Raw genomic sequence first — 19,816 nt, 5'->3', positions numbered from 1 at the left:
CCAGAGTCAGAACATCAGTTGAAATAAGCAGGGGTCGTGGGACCCCAATGTGGTGGACTGCATAAACTGCATAGGTTGTAGATGTGAATCTAGTGGTGGAGAGTGCCCTCATGTCATAGCTGACTTCTAGCGACCCCTGGAGGGGTTTTCATGACAAGCGGCTAAGAGAGGTGGTTTGCCATTGCCTGCCTCTGCAGCCCCGGTCTTCGTTGGGGGTCTCCCGTCCAATCACTAATCAAAGCCGGCCCTCCTTAGCTTTTGAGATCTGACGAGATCAGTCTCACCTGGGCTATCCAGGGCAGGGTAGATATAAATCTATGCAAGTTGATATTCAAGGTCACGAGCAGATTATGGGAGAGACGGCAATGACTGCTGGTGGCTTTTACATGTAATACCAAAGGTTGTGTGCGCTGATTTGCACACACTCTTTCAATTATCTATTTAGCTTTTATCAAGCAACTGTGGAGAAATTTTTGTGTCTGGCAATGGAAGAATGAGATCCGCTTTGCTTGTTGCTCAATACTGAGGGGAATGACCTAGATACTAGTGTCTGAAATAAACCAAAGGAAAACTCTTGACTGCAGTGTCAGGAGAATACATGTACGTATCCTGCTGGGTGTTTACCTGTCTTCTCAATTAATCGCGTTTCCCCCTCTAGTTTCGCCCTGTCAGATGAGGCATATCGATCTCTGAGAGACCAGGATAAAGATCAGTGTATACTTATCACTGGAGAGAGCGGAGCTGGAAAAACAGGTAGTGTACCATTTCCTTCCTATAAAAACGCTCTTTTGGGAGCCATTTGTGGAATTTCTGGGCCTGGCATCTGTTTAAATCTTCTTGTCTAACCCTGTTGAAACTGCTTTGATACACTTTTTAGGCAGCAGAAGCCTGCTTCTGTCTTGGAACAGTGGTGTTAACAAGCATGGGCCTACTTATTACTACTAGGGAAGATGCCTGTCCAGAGCTCTGCCCCAGGCAGCTTACAGTTAAAATAATACCACAATATAAACCACAAGCTATTAAAAAAACAAGCCATTGACACACGAATGTATTGTATGTGGCCGAAGGCCTTTAAGTTAAAAACATATGTACAGATCTAAAATTTTAAAATTTCTAGAATGACATCCATCTCTAATTTAAAAAACAAAACAAAAACAAGCCATTGGAACTTTGTGTTTCTCTGTATGCAAGGGAAACACTTGTGAAAGAGCAATTAAAAATGTAGGATTTGTGTCCAATGGCTGATTGGGGGCCAACAACGTTTTCAGAGTATAAACCAGGCGTAGCCAAAGTTGCTTAATGTAAAAGCCATGTAGAATAAACGTCAGATGTTTGAGAGCTGTAAGATATGATTTATTGAAGTGACTTCAGATGAAGAGGCGAGTTTGAGGGAGTGTCCTGAAAGTGACATCACAGGAAAGGATGGCATTTTGGTGCAGTATGCTGGAAGTGACATCTTTGGAAGGGGTAGAGCTTGGGAAGAGCCATCACCTGACCTTTGACTTGGAAATGACATCACAAAAGTGATGTCACATCCTTGCTAGGCTTCGCCCCCAAAGTCCCCAGGTATTTTTTTGAGTCAGACCCCAACATTTTTATTGAAAATATGAAAGACATGGAAGGAAGGGAGGGAGGGAGGGAGGGAAGGAAGGAGGGAGGGAAGGAAGGAAGGAAGGAAGGAGGGAAGGAGGGAAGGAAGGAGGGAAGGAAGAGGGAAGGAAATAAACTAAACTAAAATGTAAGGCCACAGCGATACTCAGAGACCTCTAGGAGCCACACAATATGTCTAGAAGAGCCACGTTTAGCTCCCGAGCCGCAGTTTGGTCACCCCTGGTATAAACTTATGAGATTCAAAACTCACTTCTTCAGATACCGGAAGAATATCTGAAGAAAGGAGCTTTGACTCAAATGCTTATACTCTGAAAAACTTGTTGGTCACTTAAGGTGCCGCTGGACTCAAATCCTGCTGTTTTACTACAGACCGAAACAGCTAACTACCTAAGACAATTAAAAAATGTGACAGTCTAGAAACGACTCTACCAGAAAATTTTCCTGAATTTTCATGCCAGGCCTTAAAGAGCCTACTGAGGATTCTGAATTACTTGTGTATTTTAAAGCAGAATTGCCTTTCCTTTAAAAGAATCCCCTGTAAATTTTATCAAAACTCCACTTGGATCAAAGAGTTAGGATTAGAGGTGGGCACAAACTGGTGAAAAAACGAACCATGTGATTCATGGTTCGTCCCATTTCACAAACCACGAACTTTCACGAACTTTCCCCAGTTTGTGAACCGATTCATGGTTCATGGGGTTTAAATACCCCTTTCTGTGCTGCTGCAAAGCAGCAGGGAAAAGGGCATTTCACCCCTGCAGGCTTGAATCAGCTGCTTGTTGGGGAGATCCCCAACAAGCAGCTGATCGAGGGGGTTAAATGCCCCTTTCCCTGCCTTCTCACAGTGGCACAGAAATGGGTATTGGTGGGGTTTAACACGAACCAAACGAACTGGCATACCAGTTCATGGAAGTTCACGGAAAATGGGCTTCCACGAACCGCTGGTTTGTGAAGCACAAACCGGCCCAGTTTGTGACAAACTTCCATTCGTCTTGCGGTTTGTGCCCATCTCTAGTTGGGATTATTCTTGAACAGTGGGCCTCTTCATGTCTGGTTACTTCTTAGATCGTTAAGGGGAGGTGCTGTGGCTCAGTGATAGAACCTCTGTTTTGCACGCAGAAGGTACCAGGTTCAATAGCTGGCAACTCCAGTTTAAAAAAGGAACAGGTGCTAAAGTGGTATGAAAGATCCTGCTGGCGTCAGTCTAAGTAGACAATCCTGACCTTGATGGATCGACAGTCTGATTCAGTATAAAGCAGCTTCATTGCATTGACACAGCACCCTAATTTGAGTTCACCTTGTTTTGCTGCTTCTGTGCTTCCTCAACACAGGTCTACAATAACTCCTGTCCAACGGTAAGGAAACGGCGTGCCTTGCTCATGGAGATCTGTCTGGTCAGATAGTTTAGATATGGCCAGGCTTTCCGCAGCTAGGAGGCAATTCCGTTTACAGAATAGATTGTCAGAGCTGGCATATTGCTGCTTCTTCCGCTATCAAATGTTGACTGGGATGGCACAATGGAGGGGAATTCTTTAAATGCAAATTCACTCTTTCCTTGGAAATGCTTTTTCCAGATACAGCAAGTAACTCCATAAAGTCATTAGTAGAACAGTTGTGAATATATATGTTTTTTGATGGAATCAATAAGTCTTAGCTGTGAGTGTCAGTGAGCCAGGAATTTGGATAGGAAAAAAAAATATATATACTGTGATGGTGAAAACAAAAGACTTCTTAAGTGATCTTTGTCGCAGGTCATCAGTTCTTTTCTTGACTTCTTGTTGCCATGCTGCCCAAAGAAAAAAAGTTTGCTTTAAATCCAGACCAGCAACCTTGAACCTGAAAATTTTTCTGAGTTCTGGAATATCTTAAACCTGAAAACTTTTCTGGAAAATCTCTAATTTTAATTCTCTCTCTCTAATCTGTAGAAGCCAGCAAACTTGTCATGTCTTATGTAGCTGCCGTTTGTGGCAAGGGAGCAGAAGTGAATCAAGTGAAAGAACAACTTCTGCAATCTAATCCCGTGCTTGAAGGTAAGAATCTAGTAACAAATATATATTGATGGGTAAGTTTCTGTCACAGACTATTTTAAGTTTGCTGAATGCACAGGGGAAATGTTTACACTGTGATAATGGGAAAAAAATAATTCAGCTGGTGAAATATTTATTTAATCTTTTCCAGCTCTTGCACATGAATGCTGAATGCTTGAAAAACCTGCAGACTGTGTAGCATCTGACTGTTGAAGCCTACCCTTAGTTTTGAGGGGTGGTGGTGGCAGAGAGTGCCCTCAAGTCATAGCTGACTTATAGCGACCCCCGGAGGGGTTTTCATGGCAAGAGACCAAGAGAAGTGATTTACCATTGCCTGTCTCTGCACCCCTGGTTTTTGTTGGAGGTCTCGCGTCCAATTACTAACCAAGGCCGACCCTGCTTAGCTTCTGAGATATGATGAGATCGGGCACTTCAGTCACTAAAGTCCTTGTTTTGGTTGGGTAGGTGTATGTGTGTGCCAGCATAATTAAAAGCAATGCAGGTCAGTGGTTCTGTTTTGAAGTCACATGCCACATGCCACTAGTAGAATGTATGACCAAAGACTGATGTTATCTGCATGTTCACGGATAATAACTTCAGCATGGCACAATGAGGAGTTTATTACTTGGAGGCAAGACCATTGTGGGTCTGATTATGATCACACAGAACGGTGTTGTTATTATAAAGAAGAGTACAAAGAAAGCCGTAGCTCATAATGGTCGATACCCTAATTTTTATTTATTTAACAAAATTTATATCCCGCTTTTATGTCCTCATAAGGGCCACCAAGGTGGCTGATGAAGGGAGATTTGACTCTTTAAAGCTCATTCCCTGGAAATCTAGTTGGCCCTTAAGGTGCTACTGGACCACTGCTCTTCTCATTTGCGGGGAGGAGGGCCACCTGATGCTTGGCAGGATAGGAGGTAATTTCTTTCCTGCCTCTGAGGAGAGGGAGAAACTCTCTTCTCTCCAGTTCTTTTCCTGCTTCCTTGTGAGCGCAGGACTCCACTGGAGCTCTGACTGCCTGTTGACCTTTTTTCCCTCTTCAGAGTTTTTTCTTTCCTAGTGTTCCTTCAATGTGTGTATTTTCCTTTCCAAAAGTGCTCAGGCTGGTTGCATTTTTGGCAGGAAAACTGTAACTCTCTGCTGCAGCCATTGCAAGCAGTCTGCGTCAGCTGCCACTGCACCTGCAGCTCTCGTGCAGACTGATCAGGAGGTGGCAAATAAACAGGTTCATCCTGTTTCCCTAGGCGTCTTGAGATGGGGTTGGTGGTGTATTTGCTGCCCCACCAGGTTTTCAGGAGTGGCTGACCAACTTCTTGCATGACGAGATGATCAGAAGAGAGCAATCTCGGGGCATCGAGAGGCACAGTTCTTCCGATGCCCCCTCCTCCCTCTGGATTCCTCCTAAGAGATGGGCTACCCAGGGACCCCAGTGCTCTCTTGGAGGCCAGCTTCAGTGAGAGCGGTCCCTCAGTGGAACAGGCTTCCTTGGGAGGTGGTGGGCTCTCCTTCTTTGGAGGTTTTTAAGCAGAGGCTAGATGGCAGATCATGAGAGGGAGGGCAGGAAGGGTTACATCAGTACTCAGTGCTCAGTTCTTCTGTTCAGTGCTCAGTGCTCAGTTCTTCTTCTTAATTGCCCAGGGTAAGGCCAATTGCCATCTTGGGGTCAGGTAGCGATTTTCCCCAGGCCAGTTCAGCTAGGGATCCTGAAAGTGTTTTGCCATCTTCTGGGCATGGAGCAGGAGATAGTTGTGAATTTTCTGCATTGTGCAGGGGGATTGGACTAGATGACCCTGAAGGTCCCTTCCAACCCTATGATTCTATGTTTCAAGTTACCAGGAAAAGCTCCTTGGCTTGCTAAAGCAGAGCAAAAGGCCTACTCACCCCATATTTATTTTATTTATGTCATTTATAGTCCACCTTTCTCACTGGTACTCAAGGCAGATTACACAGTATGAGAGATTAGTACTATCAGTATTAAGTACATTTCAATACAGTATCAAGGACATTTCCATAAACAATGCCATAGGGTAAATAGATACAGGGTTAAAAGACATACTATTAGCAAGAATCCAGTACAGAGTAGAAAAAATACTGAAGCAAAACACAATCAATTCTAGGACATTAGACATCATGAAGTCTATGATCCCCAACTTGTTAGTGAAGCACCTGAGACCCCATCCCTACAATGCAGCCCTCCCATTTGAGTAAAAAGCCTTTTTGAATAGTTCGGTTTTGTATTGTTTACGGAAAGCCAGGAGAGCGGGGTTCTTCTGACTTCCTCAGGCAGGTCATTCCACAGGATAGGGGCCACCACAGAGAAAGCCCATGTACGGGCTGCTGCTGACTTCACCTGTGAGCAGCTTGGCACCTGCAGGAGACCCTGTTCAGATGAACGAAGCTGCCGTGGAGGAACATAGGGAGGGAGGCGGTCCCATAGGTATGCTGGACTAAAGCCATGAAGAACTTTGTATGTAATAACTAATACCTTGAACTGAACATGGTAACTGATGGGTAGCCAATGGAGTGACTGTAGAATGGGAGTGATGTTCATTCTCCTGCTTGCTCCTGATAACCATCGAGCTGCAGCATTTGGCACTAATTGGAGCCTCCTTGTTAACTTAGATGGGAGGCCAACGTATAGAGCATTACAATAGTCAAGCCTTGATGTTACCATAGCATGAATCCAAGTGGCCAGGTCAGCCGTGTCAAGATAAGAGGCCATCTTCCAGGCTAGAGTGAGGTTGTAGAAAGCATTATTTGCCACTGCGTTAACTTGTTTTTCTAGTAATAACGCCTATCTCTGGGATTCCTCTCCAAGATCTTCCCAGTTGAGGGAGGGCGACTGCCCCCCTGATCCTGAGCCCTCTGAATCCATCTCAGAGAGAGAGAAAGGGGGAATTTGGGGGGAAGACCCTCCTCAGCAGTCCCTTTAGTCTCCTCGGCTGTTTCCTCATGACGAGTTGCAACCCTTATTCTACAGGGGTCTAAAAATTCTGCAACTCTCCAACCCAAAAGGGGATCCAGAGCCAGATGTGGATGAGGATGATGGAGATGAGGCCATGGAGGTGTTTGGTTCGTCCCAGACCTTGGACTCTACCTTCCCTCCCCTTGCCTCCTCACCAAAGGGGCCAAGGAGGAAGGGGCTGAACCTTCTGGCCCGCAGTTCCACACTGGAACCTCCCAAGGTCTCTTGTCTCCTCAAAATTCCTGGTGTTGGTGCTCTAGTGGCCAGTCTGGCCTCAGGCATGGTCTTTCCTAAAAGAGGGGAAGCTCCTTAAAGGATTCCACAGATAGAAAAAGTGAGGTGGTCCTACACAGAGCTCTCGAAGTGATGTCCTACTCTTTTAGAGCCTCGGCAGCCGCCTTGCTGATGGCTACAGCCTCCGTCATGTGGCGTTGCAAACTTCTGAGGGAAACCTCCGGGTTGTCAAGGAAGCTACCTGGCTACCTCTCCAGGCTAGAGAGAGCTGCAGCTTCATTGCTGATGACAGCTTCGATGCTACAAATTCTGCTTCAAAGGCAATTACCTCTACTGCCGTACCAAGGAGGCTAAAAAACTGGACAGTGGATGCCACATCTAAGGCTAATGTAGCCACATGATCTTTCCTAGGGGGTAAGCTGTTGGGCAATATCTTGGTTGATATTTTCATAAAAAGGCCTTGCGGCTATACCCTTTTCCTCCAAGAAAGAGGATAGGTACCTCTAGGCTTTTTTTTCAGCTGGAACATGGTGGAACGGAGTTCCGGCACCGCTTAAAAATGGTCACATGGCCAGTGGTCCCGCCCCCTGATCTCCAGACAGAGGGGAGGTTAGATTGCCCTCTGCGCTGTCTGGAGATTCCGGGGGGGGGGGGGCGGCACTGGCCATGTGACTGTTTTTGCCGAGGGCGATTTAAACTTTTAAAAACTTCCCCCCTTGTTCCAGCTGACCCAAAGTGACGCGGTCTTGAGTTCCACCACCTCTTTCCCCAGAAAAAAAGGCCTGGGTACCTCCTCGACTCCCCTTCCAATCACCAGGATCCTAGCTGGTAGATTTGGAGGATTTGGGTGGTAAAATATCGATCTTGCTTTCATTTTTTAAAATTGTGTCCCCCCCACAAGAAACTTAGGGCAATATGCGTGGTAGTTCTCTGCTTATTTTATTTTCCCACTAACTCTGTGAAGTAGACTAGGTTGGTTGGCTCCAGGTGGTGAGCCTTGAACCGGGTAGGGATTTGACCCGTGGTCTTCCCACCCGTAGTTCAGCCCTCTGATCTCTGCACCCGCCAAGTTTCTCGCATATTAACAAGGAGATTCACCTGTGCCTTTAATTTTTTTATTGAGCTATAAGGCATCTTAAACAGCAGATCCTAATTACAGTTTTCAAAAAGAATTTTTTCTGTCCAAGTTTCCAGTAAGAGCTCTGCATTCCAGCTGGTGCAGCTACTGCAGAGGAATATAAGGAAACAATGAGTTTATGGTGAAACTGAAGAATGTGTCTCAAAACTTTTATAATGGACCATTTGTATTTGATTCGCATCGTTTATAAAGGATCCCAGTGTTTCACAACGGGTTTAATGATATGCAGCCCTGAGGCCTGGTTACTGGAAGATGATTTATTGCTTGCAAACTGTACACCGTATAAGATTTTTGAAACAATCCTTTCATTTATTCTGAAACTTATTCAGCAACATATTCTGCCTCTTGGCTTCAGTGCTTTGATCCAGGGAAGTCTTGAAATGCAAATTTGTTAAAGCAGAAACAACATTTTCCCACCCACTGAAAGATCAACAAATTGAATGTTGATTGTGTCTATATGGCAAAGCAGACCAGTGAGCCGTTCCTGTCCACAGGCGTGGTTGTTTTGTCCCAGGAGTCAAGAAGGGCAGAGTGGAGTTAAGTCCTCATAGCAAAGAGCCAAACTTGATGTGGTGCAGGAGATTCATGATTAAGTTGTCACCTTATTTCTTCCCTTTAGTTTAAAGCAGCCATGTGGGGGAAGGAATAAGGAAACATGGGCTTAACTCCCCTTGCTCTTACTCGTATGTTTTCCCTTGCAGAGCAAATAACTCCGTGGAGAGTGCAGGATTTAGATGGGGAAATGAATCATTCCCCCAGTGTCTGCTGTGAACTCAAAACAAAACATTAAACAATTTTGATGGCGAACCTTCTTGGCAGGCCAAAATAAAGTTTTTGGGGTGTCATCCTGGGGCTTGAATGGTGAATGCCTGGAATGGAGAACAAGGAGAATACCTGTTTTTTTAAAAGGCAAAAAAGCATGGCCTAGTATTTGTCAAGTTGTCAGGTTTTCCATGTATTTGTATAGGAGTGTTACAACCATTGGGGAAGGCAATGGCAAACCACCCCGTAAAAAGTCTGCCAAGAAAATGTCGTGATGTGATGTCCCCCCCCCCCCATGGGCCAGTAATGACTCGGTGCTTGCACAGGGTCAAAATGTGCAAAATGTGAAAATGGTCACATGGCTGGTGGCCCTGCCCCCTGATCTCCAGACAGAGGGGAGTTTAGATTGACCTCCGCATCATGTGGCACGGAGGGCAATCCAAACTCCCCTCTGTCTGGAGATCAGGGGGCAGGGCCACCAGCCATGTGACCATTTTCTCTGAGGGCAACCCACTGAGTTCCACCACCTCTTTTCCCAGAAAAAAAGCCCTGCCTTTTTTTTTTTTCATTACAACCATATTGGGAGGAGCTAATATTAACCCTGGTTGTATGAACAGGAAGCTGGCAGCCACACCTGAGTCATTGTGGCATTTGGTCCTCAACGCTCCCAACCCTCAAGGCATCCCTGACATTTGAAGATGCTGTAAATATGTCCAGGAAGAGCTAAGGCAGCTGCGTGTTTTTATACAGATGGATAACAGTGCAATCTTAAGCAGTGTTACTCTAGTCTGAGCCCATTGAAATCGATGGGCTTAGACTGGAGTAACTTTGCTTAAAGGATTGCACTGTAAATGTATGTAAAGTCCTGTTGTCTAGGAAGAACCTGCCTGCTTCTCCAGCCATGGCTGATTGAATGGATAAATTGGATGAATTTATGAATATGCATCAATGGCAAAATTGACTTCTTATCTGCATAATAGACCAAACCAAGAATTTCAGGAAAAATGGAAGAGGGTTTTTTTTTAAAAAAAAAATGTAGTTGTAAACGAAGGAGAATTAAATATTAATATTAAAATGGATCAAGTGCTAAGCTAAATAGCTAAGTTGCCTGCTCACATGCTAAACGTAGTAAGATTGAATATAATGTTGAATATAAAATATAAAACATAAAATATCTTAAGTATGTATGGGGCAGAGAGGGGAAACATGTAGTTTTATTATTCATATATGTATATATATTTGCTTGTATTTTATGTGTATATTTTTTTAAACATCTCGTTGTTTAAAAATAAAAAAAATATAAACAGATGAATACATGTTAAATCCTCTTGTGTGTTGTAAGGAGCCCTGAGTGATTCAGAGAGGCTGCGTGAATATAAAAAAAATGCAGCTAGTACTCGTTCCCCCCATCTTAATCTTCAGGAATATTTATTTCCACTGACAGTGACTGACCTTGGTTTTTTCTAGAAGCGTTTTTCTTCTGCCTCAAGTGGAAATTATAATTTGCATATAAGGCTCATTGATCAGCGGGACTTAGTCCGAAGTAAGCGCATTTAGAAATGAAGTCACAGTCTTTAACTTGGTACACATCGTTAATGAACAGTACGGTTACGTATTGCCGATCGTTTATCTTCATAAAATGGTTCATCTACAAAATGATGGCTCTTATAAAGTCCCTCTGTGTCTTGGTTCCTTTTACATACAAAATTATCTTCCGGTTGTGATCGTTATCCATCCTTACTAGCTCATAGAGCTGGCATGAACCCAAAGCGGTGGATGTTTTGGTTCTTGTTTGACTTGAAAGTTTATCTATATATTTGTACATTTTCCCTCTATTTTTCTTCCAGCTTTCGGAAATGCCAAAACTGTACGGAACGATAACTCTTCTCGATTTGTAAGTATCTATATAACACGTGGAGCAGATTACAATAGCATCCCTAAGAGAAAATACAGTGGAATTGATGTATTTTAATCTTTATAGGTTCACTCCCCCCTCTTTTGCTTCATATATGTGATTTATTTCATTTATAGGCACTGCAAGGTCAGCCATGTTTAAAAACTTTATTCTATACCAGGGGTCCTCAATGTGTTGCCCGTGGGCACTGTCCTGGTGCCTGCCAGGTGTTTTCAGAAAGTGGGTGTGGCCAGGCGGGGCTTTTGCCTAGCAGGGCTTCTGATTGGCCACTGGCAGTTTGATTGGCTGTGGAGATTTTTAAAAACATTGCCTCGGCAGCAGCTGCCACCACTGCACAAGGATGTTCACTGTGTAGCTGGAGGTAAGATGAAGCCATTGTGTGGCTGGCTCTGCCTCCTGCAGCAACCGTTTTGTTGCTGTGCCCACCGCACTGTGTCAGAGCTCCAAATGTGCTCACAGGCTCAAAAAGGTTGGGGACCCCTGATCTATACTGTACTGTTTCTGAAAGCAAGACAGACAGAAAAACCACTGTGGGTACTGCTAGGATTCTAGGAAATGTTTTAGTGAGCTGTCTATCACATTTTTATCCCACCCTTCCACCAGGGCTCAGTTTGGCATGTGGGGTTCTCCCCCTTCCCCATTTTGTCCTCTGCGGGAGTGACTGGCCCAGGGTCACCCAATGAGCTAACTGGGGATTTGAGCCCGGGTCTTCTGGTCCCTTAAAACTTTAATTGGTTGGCTGGGCCTTTATAAGCCAGATGTTAATTTTAATACTCTGCTAGGTCCCTTGTGCAACTCATTTCATATAATGTCTGTGTCTGAGGGACTATATTTGTGCTTCATGACAACCACATAAAGTCTGAAAAAGCAGAACTCAATTTGAGGAGAAAGCTGGCAAGTTTGATCTACTCCCCCCCCTATAATTTTAAATGCTAAACAGTTAAAGATGAACTCATGGACAACAAATAAGATGCCTGCTAAGGTATATAAACCATTTCTTAAAGTCAGGGTATTGTCTATGGGATTTAATAGGTAGCATAATAATGCTCAGTAGATTTCAGGGAACACACAATTGTGAAGTGTTAGTGTTGAGGAAAATGAGCTGGTTGTTGAGACGTGTTGAGACTTGTAATTCCTTAGGCAGAAAGAAATGACCTAGTTATTAGAATACTGATGGGATTTAAGAAAGTAAAAAATTGAAGCTGGTGTGTAAAAATAAGTAAAACTATCATACCCCTCACCTGTTGGGGCTGCCTGCCGGCCCTGCTGTGTCCTGACTGGCCACTGCCTCCCCTGCCTGGGGCACCACCGGGCCTCAGAAATAGAGGTGGATGGGGCCTGGTTACTTCACTGGCCCCTCTTAACCTCTTCCAGGGAGTATTGCCTCCCCCCACTCTTTCTCACAGGCACCTCTTCCCTGGCCAAGCTCCCGAGCCCCTCTTTTATCTCCCCTTGCACCACCACCTTCACCCCCAGGGTCCTATCCCCAGGGCACTGCCCATTTGCCAGGCCACAGGTAGCTATTCACCTGCCTGCCTGGCTCCTCTCCCTGGCCCATCATCAGCCTGTGTGTGGCCTTAGCCCTCCCTCTGGGTGGCTTCTGCCACTTGACGCTTGTCCCGCCATGGCCTCACCTCCACAGGGGCAGCTGTCAGTGTTGGAGCACTGTTGGGCCATGCCTGAGCCATGAGCATGCTCCTGGTCCCTCCGTAGCGGCTCTTTGGCTGTGCCACCGTGGCTGCCCGAGATCTGCTAGCTCTGGCTGAGCCAGCCTGTGTTTGGCCTCCTCCACCAGCATCTGCTGCTGGTGCTGCAGCGGCTGCTGCTCCCTCACAGGTACGAGGCCCTGTGGGCAGGCTTGTCACAGGTTGGGCCTTCTACTGCTGCGCCCTGCAACAGCCCGGTAAGTCGGGGGCACCTTGCCGCTCCCAAGTGCAGGGCTGGTGCTTCCCCCAGGAACTGGGGGGAAGGCAGCCTGCTGTCGGACCCGGCACCTGAGTGGGATGCCATTGTGGACCCAGGACAACAACCAGTTAATTAGTAAATGATATGATGATGGAAAGAGACAGCTGTTTTTTGGGCTGTGTAGCAGTCCATGCCCGGCTCCCACCCCCTCTTCCTGCCCCTCCCAAACTTGCACTTTTATATTTTTAGAAAATATGCCTGAATCCAGTGTGTTACAGGTCCCTTTGTCCTTACATTGAACCGAAAATAGCTATACGAGGTGAAATAAAGACGTTTTACTGTGATATTTGCCACATAAATCGAAGAATCAAATGATGTAGGCTAGGGTTTTATTTTTCTTTGTTAGCAAGGCCTGGACTGAGGTGCTAAAATAGGGTCCTAAAGGCTAAATTTGACACTGTCTGGCTGTACAAATCTGCAATTACATTTTATAGAGATTTTTTGATGCTATCCTTGGCTTGGCTGGCGGCCTAAAACCGAGTGGCAGAAATAGTAAATCTCCTTCTGTAACTTCGTGATGGCAACTTCCTGTCTGGATTTGTCTCTGGCATCTGTCATTCAGCTTTTTCATTTGATACTACCTACTCTTCAAAGCTGAACTGTAAAGATTACTTTTATAATGGCCTCGTAATGAAACGGGGGGGAAGGGAGGTCCTTTGGATCAGCACCCCATTCAAGCGGCAGCACCACGTTCTCCTTTCCAGAAGCGTGGGGCCGGGACCAGTTATTCCATGAGCAAAGTCTTTTGTGCAGGCATACTAGGCCTTGCTCGCTTTTCTTGCCCGGCTGCATTCCATATTCCATGCTGGAAACGGTTCTGGAAAATCACCCGCCCCCCCCCCCCCACGCAAACACACACGTTCCAGAGTAACTTTGGGACCTACGTGGGTTAAGATCCTCAGACCCCACTCTCCATGTGCACGTGAAATGACCATACGTGGCTCTTGAGACGTGACTTGAGATGAGTTCAGTTTTGGGGCAATTTAAAGCCTTGATTTGAGGATTAACATGATGGTTCTTCCCCCCTTCCCATTTTATAGTCATTTGTCCCTCAAGTGTCCAGACAACTCCAGCTTCTTGTTGCTGTTGTCTCTTTGCTGAATTCAGACGACCTTTCTAAAATAACTAGGCTGAAAGGAACATAAAATCCATCCCGTGCTCTCATGCACGGATCTTCATGATCCAGCCTACATTCACTTTACGTGTTAATCATTCTGTTTAAATCCAGCAGTACTCACTCTGCGGCTCGTAGAGAGCTGCAGTCTCAGTTCCTACCAACCCAAGGAGCCTCATCTACTTCCATCCTCGGTATGAGGCCTGCACCTTAGGGAGGCTCACAGCTGACTCGTACCTGTAGTGGTGGTTGTTTCAAGGTGGAAACCAGCTGCCAGCCAAAAGTCCTGCTGGGCGAGGGTCTTGCCCACTTTCCTGGAACATAGTTTGTGTGCCGTATTGGGGAAGGGTGCTCAGAAGAGCCGCAGGTGGCTCCAGAGCCAAAGATCACTGATCTAGACTGATATGCTGTAAAGACAGTACAGGAGTAATGCAGCGCTTTGTGCCGGAAGCGTTTGCATTTATCTAACCACTTATGCTGACCTATGAAAGAATCAACCTCTCTTCCTCCATGTCTTCCCTGGCCTCCCCACGCCACCATTTCTGTCCCAAATCCTTTAACCTAGGGTTTATTATATCTCATTCTCTGACTACATATAACCTTGAAAGCACACTAAAATGTGGGTTGATGAAAGGGTGTGTGGGAGATGGGGCACAGAGTTGAAGTGCGCGTTTGATTGCTTTGTTCATGAGTAGACACGTTGGCATCCCTTAGAAATCTGTGAGATTCAGTAAATGGCCATTTACGCTGGAATGTTATTCCCTACTTTGGGTCCGTAGCAGAATCAACAAGGTGGCTTACAAACACGGTAGCGTATGGTTAAGGAAGTCTGGGGTCTGCTTCATTAGGTGTATACGAATGTCACAAACCAACTTGGGTCTGTTTGTGAACTTGACCCTGGTTTGTTTTGGTGCCTGTGTGCTCCCTTGTTCATATTCTACATGTGGAATAAAGATCGAAGACTCCTGGATTTGGGAAGTCTTAAATTGCACCACAGTTCATTTGCGGCGTCTGAATTCGGCTGCTTGAACAAGTTGGAGTTCGGTTCTTGCCCACAAACTGGGGGTCTAAATTGGAAATAAAACAGAGGTTGTTTCTTTGATATCTGAATAGGAATTCTGTTATGGTCCAAACTCTGCTATTGTTTCATCAACATATTTTAAACTTATGGGAACTGGCCTATCTATAGAGCTTTATCCTGGAGCCTTAATAATAATTTTAAAAAGCTCAAAGGCACATTAAAGACTAACACATGCATTGCTTTTGTGATTCAGACTGTCTCTAAGGTGACACAGGACTCTGCTGCATTGGCTGCCCCTCTGAATATAACCTTATCATTTCTGAGCACAGTGTTACTGTCTGATCCATCCCCTGTCCTTCCTTGCTGTCCCCACCCCCCCCACAACAGCTCAGTTCTGTTGCTCTGTCCTGTCTTGCATTCTGATCCTTGTGGACAGAACCAGGTCATTTCTGTGGTTTGCTGAATGCACATGTGACAGAGAATGTGAATATACATCATGCGCTGTTGATGTGTTGTTTCCTCCTGTGCAGAGTGTTGTAGAGTAGAGCACTTCTAGGAACATAATTGCCAGTCTTGTGTTTGGAAAATGTGATAGGTTTCAGTTTGCCAGGTCTAAACCTTACAAACTAATACAGGCTTTTCATCTGCAGAATAGCTAGGGGCTACCATAAGTAGAAATGTTAGAAATTAAGGGGTGGGGGAATGAGCTTATCTCCTTGTCCTGACCTTCAGCACAGAAATGCTGCTAGAAGGCCTTTAAAATCTTGGCCTGGAATATCTGTTTCTCTCCCCTGCCCAACTCATTGATTTATTCTTTATTTTGTAACCAGGGCTTTTTTTCAGATGGAACACGGTGGAACGGAGTTCCGGAACCTCTTGAAAATGGTCACATGGCCGGTGGCCCTGCCCCCTGATCTCCAGACAGAGGGGAGTTGAGATTGCCCTCTGCGCCACTGAGCGGCATGGAGGGCAATCGAAACTCCCCTCTGTCTGGAGATCAGGGGGCGGGGCCACCAGCCATGTGATTATTTTCGCCAAGGCCGATTTAAACTTTTAAAAACTCCCCATTTGTTCCACCTGACCCAAAGTGATGTAATTGGCCCTGGGAGCATGAGTGCAGTTTGCGCATGCACATGTGGTACCAGGGGCACCACCTCCCACCAAGAGTTACCCCCTGTGCTGGCAACCCACTGAGTTCCACCACCTCTTTTCCCAGAAAAAAAAACCCCGTTTGTAACTGTGGAAGAGTTCTGGTTTACTCGAAAGCTCATACACACTTTTGTGTCTATTGTAGCATGTCCCAATGAAGCTATTTTATGGATTGTGATTTCGTTTTGGCTTTTGATCTTGGACCAGTAGTTTTGCTTAGACTGGTTTAAATATGATGCTAAATGAGGCTAAAGCACTTACTTCTTACACTTTTCACTTGTACTGCTGCTCATTCCAAGTAGCTAGCTAAGTGTGGGCCGAGGTAGCACCCCAGTACTCTGTTGCCCAGGTGGGTGTTGTGCTGGCCTGTTGATTGAACATTCCATAGCTGCTTTGTGTGCGTAGCAGGCAGTGCAGTTACAATGGAATATTGTGCGAATGCCCAGCCACCCCGGAGAGTTCCTTTGCCTCACCGGCGTCCCATTTACTTCAGACCTTAGACCAGGGTAATCCAGGGTTCAAATCATGATACGCCCACGAATCTCGCTGGGTAGGTTTGGGCCACTTGCCAGCTCAGCATGCACCACCACACCAGGCTAGCGCAGCAGGTTGGTCTGGCATTTTATTATATGCTCCTTCCTTCCGTTCCTGGCCCCATCCTCTTTCAGCATAACGCTCCCGCAGAGGGGTTGTTAACGATAAAATGAAAAAGGGGGAGAGGGAGTGTAATAGACAGCCTGGGGTTCCTTTATGGAATGGCAGGATAATAACGAAAGAACAATATTTTCAGATTTTGGAAATCCTAATCCCAAGTGGCATAACCCTTCCGGGTTTGGCAGAATATTGCTTTCTGAAAACTCGGAAAGCTTTGTTTTGCAGCACAATTGATTTCTCCCAGTAAGCACCATGTTGAGTGCCTTCAGTAAATATGCAAGAATTGCTTCATTTCCATAAAGTGCTGCTGCTGAAAGTCTCCTACCTGCCTGGACTTTATCGCGGCGATTGGCTTTCTTAGCGAATGCTAATTTAATGGCTTGGCTCTTGCAGGCTGTCAGAACTTTCCTCTGCACAGCTAAAGAAAAATTAACCTTTTCAGCTTGCAGCTGTGGTGCACCTTCACACACTTTAGAAATGCTTATTAGTTTATATGTATCAAGGAAATGGAGTTCCTCAACCTGTATATATCATCAAAGGGCTTTTGAGATACGTGCTCTACTTTTTCCGTTCATGTCTGAAGTTCTTCACATGTATTCTCTTCACAGGGAAAGTATATGGACATTGAGTTTGATTTCAAAGGCGATCCTCTCGGAGGAGTAATAAGCAACTGTGAGTATTGCCGAAGCTTTTTGGATGCTAGACACATTTTATGAATTAAAGTATACCTGTGAATGGGGTTGGCTCTGATATTTCTTCAGACTTGTAGTTCGCAGAAGGGATGGAAAATTCGCAGGATGATGTGTTGTTTAAATGACAATGTGTTGTTTAAATGACCAGGCCAGGTGGCATGTAATTTTTTTTATGAGGCCTTCTGTTCCCCTTATACAAGTTGAGTTGCTTCAAGCTGTTCTGGTGGGTAAACTGAGGGACTGTGGACTGGACTCTAGGATGGTTAGATGGATATGGAACTGGCTAGATAACCGCACCCAAAGAGTAGTTGTCAATGGCATCATGTCTGATTGGAGGGAGGTGTCCAGCGGAGTGCCACAGGGCTTGGTCTTGGGCCCAGTGTTTTTCAGTATTTTTATAAATGATCTAGATGAGGGTGTGAAGGGATTACTCATTACATTTGCAGATGACACCAAACTGGGAGGAGTAGCAAACACCCTTGAAGATAGGGATAGAATTCAGCAAGTTCTGAACACACTGGGAAAGTGGGCAGATTTGAATAAGATGCGATTTAACTTGGATAAGTGCTGGATTCTCCACCTAGGTAACAAAAATGCAAAGCATGCATACTGGATGAGGGATGGACTTCTGGGTAGTATTGTGTGTGAACAAGAACTTGGGATACAGGTGGATGGGAAGCTAATTAAGAACAGTCACTGTGATGCAGCAGCAAAAAAGGTGGACACAATCTTGGAGTGTATCAACAAAGGCTCAACATTCAGATCACAGGGTGTCATTGTCCCACTGTATACTGATTGGTCAGGCCCCACCTGGAGTATTGTGGGCAGTTCCGGAGGCCTCGCTTCAAAAAGGATGTGCATAGGAGAGCAACCTGCATGATCAGGGGCCTGGAGACCAAGCCCTAGGAGGAAAGATTGAGGGGTATAGGAATGTTCAGTTTGGAGAAGACGAGGTTTTGAGGGGAGACATGATTGCTCTCTTTAAGTATCGAAAAGGCCGTTACTCTTTTGGCAACAGAGGATAGGACTCAAAACATTGGGTTTGGCTGGATGTTAGAAAAAACTTCTTCACATTGATCCAGCAGTGGAATTGGCTGCCTGGGGGTATGGCGGGTTCCCCCTCATGGGGAGTCTTCAGGGTGTGGCCGGACGAATGATGTAGGGGATGCTTTAGGTTGATCCTGCACTGGGCAGGGGGTTGGACTAGATGGTCTGTAAGGTCCCTTCCAACTCTTTGATTCTAAGCTTTTAAAAATCTGGGATTTTTTTAAAAAATGGATGGATAGGTGAAAGATGAGTGCTTTCATGCAAATCATTTGTCAGCTCAAAATCTTCCCACTTGGGCTGCTGCTTTTATTTATTTATGCCTTAACAAATTTTCTTTGGCTCTTTGGCAACCCAAAAAATTTAAGCGTCAGGCTCATTTTTAAGCCTTCAGTGTTTTGTATTTTAATAACCATATTTTCTAAGTATTGCTGCCATAAAAATCTCTTCATAGATTTTTGTAATTTTAGAAACTATGATGTGACAAAAGTGTTGTAGTATATAAATAAATATAGGTTGCAACCCTCGCTGTTGTCGTATTAAAAATCTCGTAATAAAAGCAGTGCTGCAAATATTAGGCCCCACAATGAAATTTCTGTACACCATGGCGACCTGGCTTCTGGGATCTGTTGAAAACTGTGCTGTTAGGCCCTTCCTCTGGGAGTTCAGGGCAGAATAATTGTTTCCCTTCCCCACTGAATCCTTGCAACAACTCCGAGATAGGCAAGACTTGAGAGAGAGTGGCCCAACACACCTGATGAGCTTCAGACGTCAAACACGTATTCTGAACCAGGTTTCCCTGTTCCTGCTCTGACACTCATAACATCATGCTGGTGCTCAGTTTTCTCACTCATTGAGGGGTATGGAGATAATGGGAACCTGAAGCCACTCGCGGATGTGTTCTCCCATCAACCCCCCTGCCAGTTCCTCAAAGGAATGCTCAGTCTTTATCCCCCAAAGTCACCACTGGCCCCACAGTGGTCCCTGTCCTTGGGGCTCTCGCATCTTACACTGTCACCCTTTGAACCCCTAACCACTTGCACTTTGGAGCTACTATCACTGAAAGTGAGTTTCTTAGTAGCTATCACTTCGGCTAGGAGAGTAAAGGAACTGTCAGTGCTGAGGGCTGACCCACCATTTCTCAAGTTTCATGAAAACATGGGTGGTCCTCCATCCAAGGTCCTGTCTTCTTTTCATCTGTCTGAGGATATCACCCTGTCCGTATTTTTCCCAAACCCACAGTCCAGGGCAGAGAAAGCACTACACTCATTAGATGTCAAAAGAGCATTGCCTTTTTATTTGTATAGAACAAAAGAGTTTCGTACAGATCCACACCAAAGGGCAAGCGTTGTTCATCCCAGACCATTTCTAGATGGATTGTGTCCGCCATCCAGTTAGCATACCAACATGCTGCTGTCCATAGTCCTCTTCCTTTGAAGGCTCACTCTACCAGATCTCAGGTATCCTCGTCGGCTTTTTTTGCGAAGTGTACTGCCGTCTGACATTTGTAAGGCAGCTA

At 45.3% G+C, this 19,816-nt stretch overlaps 1 protein-coding gene across 3 annotated transcripts in view; it reads left to right on the top strand.

The window, feature by feature from the left end:
• The window catches only part of MYO1B (myosin IB), a 211,803-nt gene that overhangs the window by 95,280 nt on the left and 96,707 nt on the right, over positions 1-19,816 (top strand). For all 3 annotated transcript variants that reach the window (XM_054970608.1, XM_054970607.1, XM_054970606.1), the window contains exons 4-7: positions 659-753; positions 3,537-3,641; positions 10,591-10,637; positions 17,170-17,233. In XM_054970608.1, coding sequence (XP_054826583.1) covers positions 659-753; positions 3,537-3,641; positions 10,591-10,637; positions 17,170-17,233 — 311 coding nt within the window. The remainder of the gene's footprint in view (positions 1-658; positions 754-3,536; positions 3,642-10,590; positions 10,638-17,169; positions 17,234-19,816) is intronic.

Source organism: Eublepharis macularius, chromosome 2 (assembly GCF_028583425.1).
Source record: "Eublepharis macularius isolate TG4126 chromosome 2, MPM_Emac_v1.0, whole genome shotgun sequence".
Taxonomy (NCBI): domain Eukaryota; kingdom Metazoa; phylum Chordata; class Lepidosauria; order Squamata; family Eublepharidae; genus Eublepharis; species Eublepharis macularius.
Note: the sequence above shows the minus strand (reverse complement) of the source record. Positions and strands in the feature narration are given on the sequence as shown.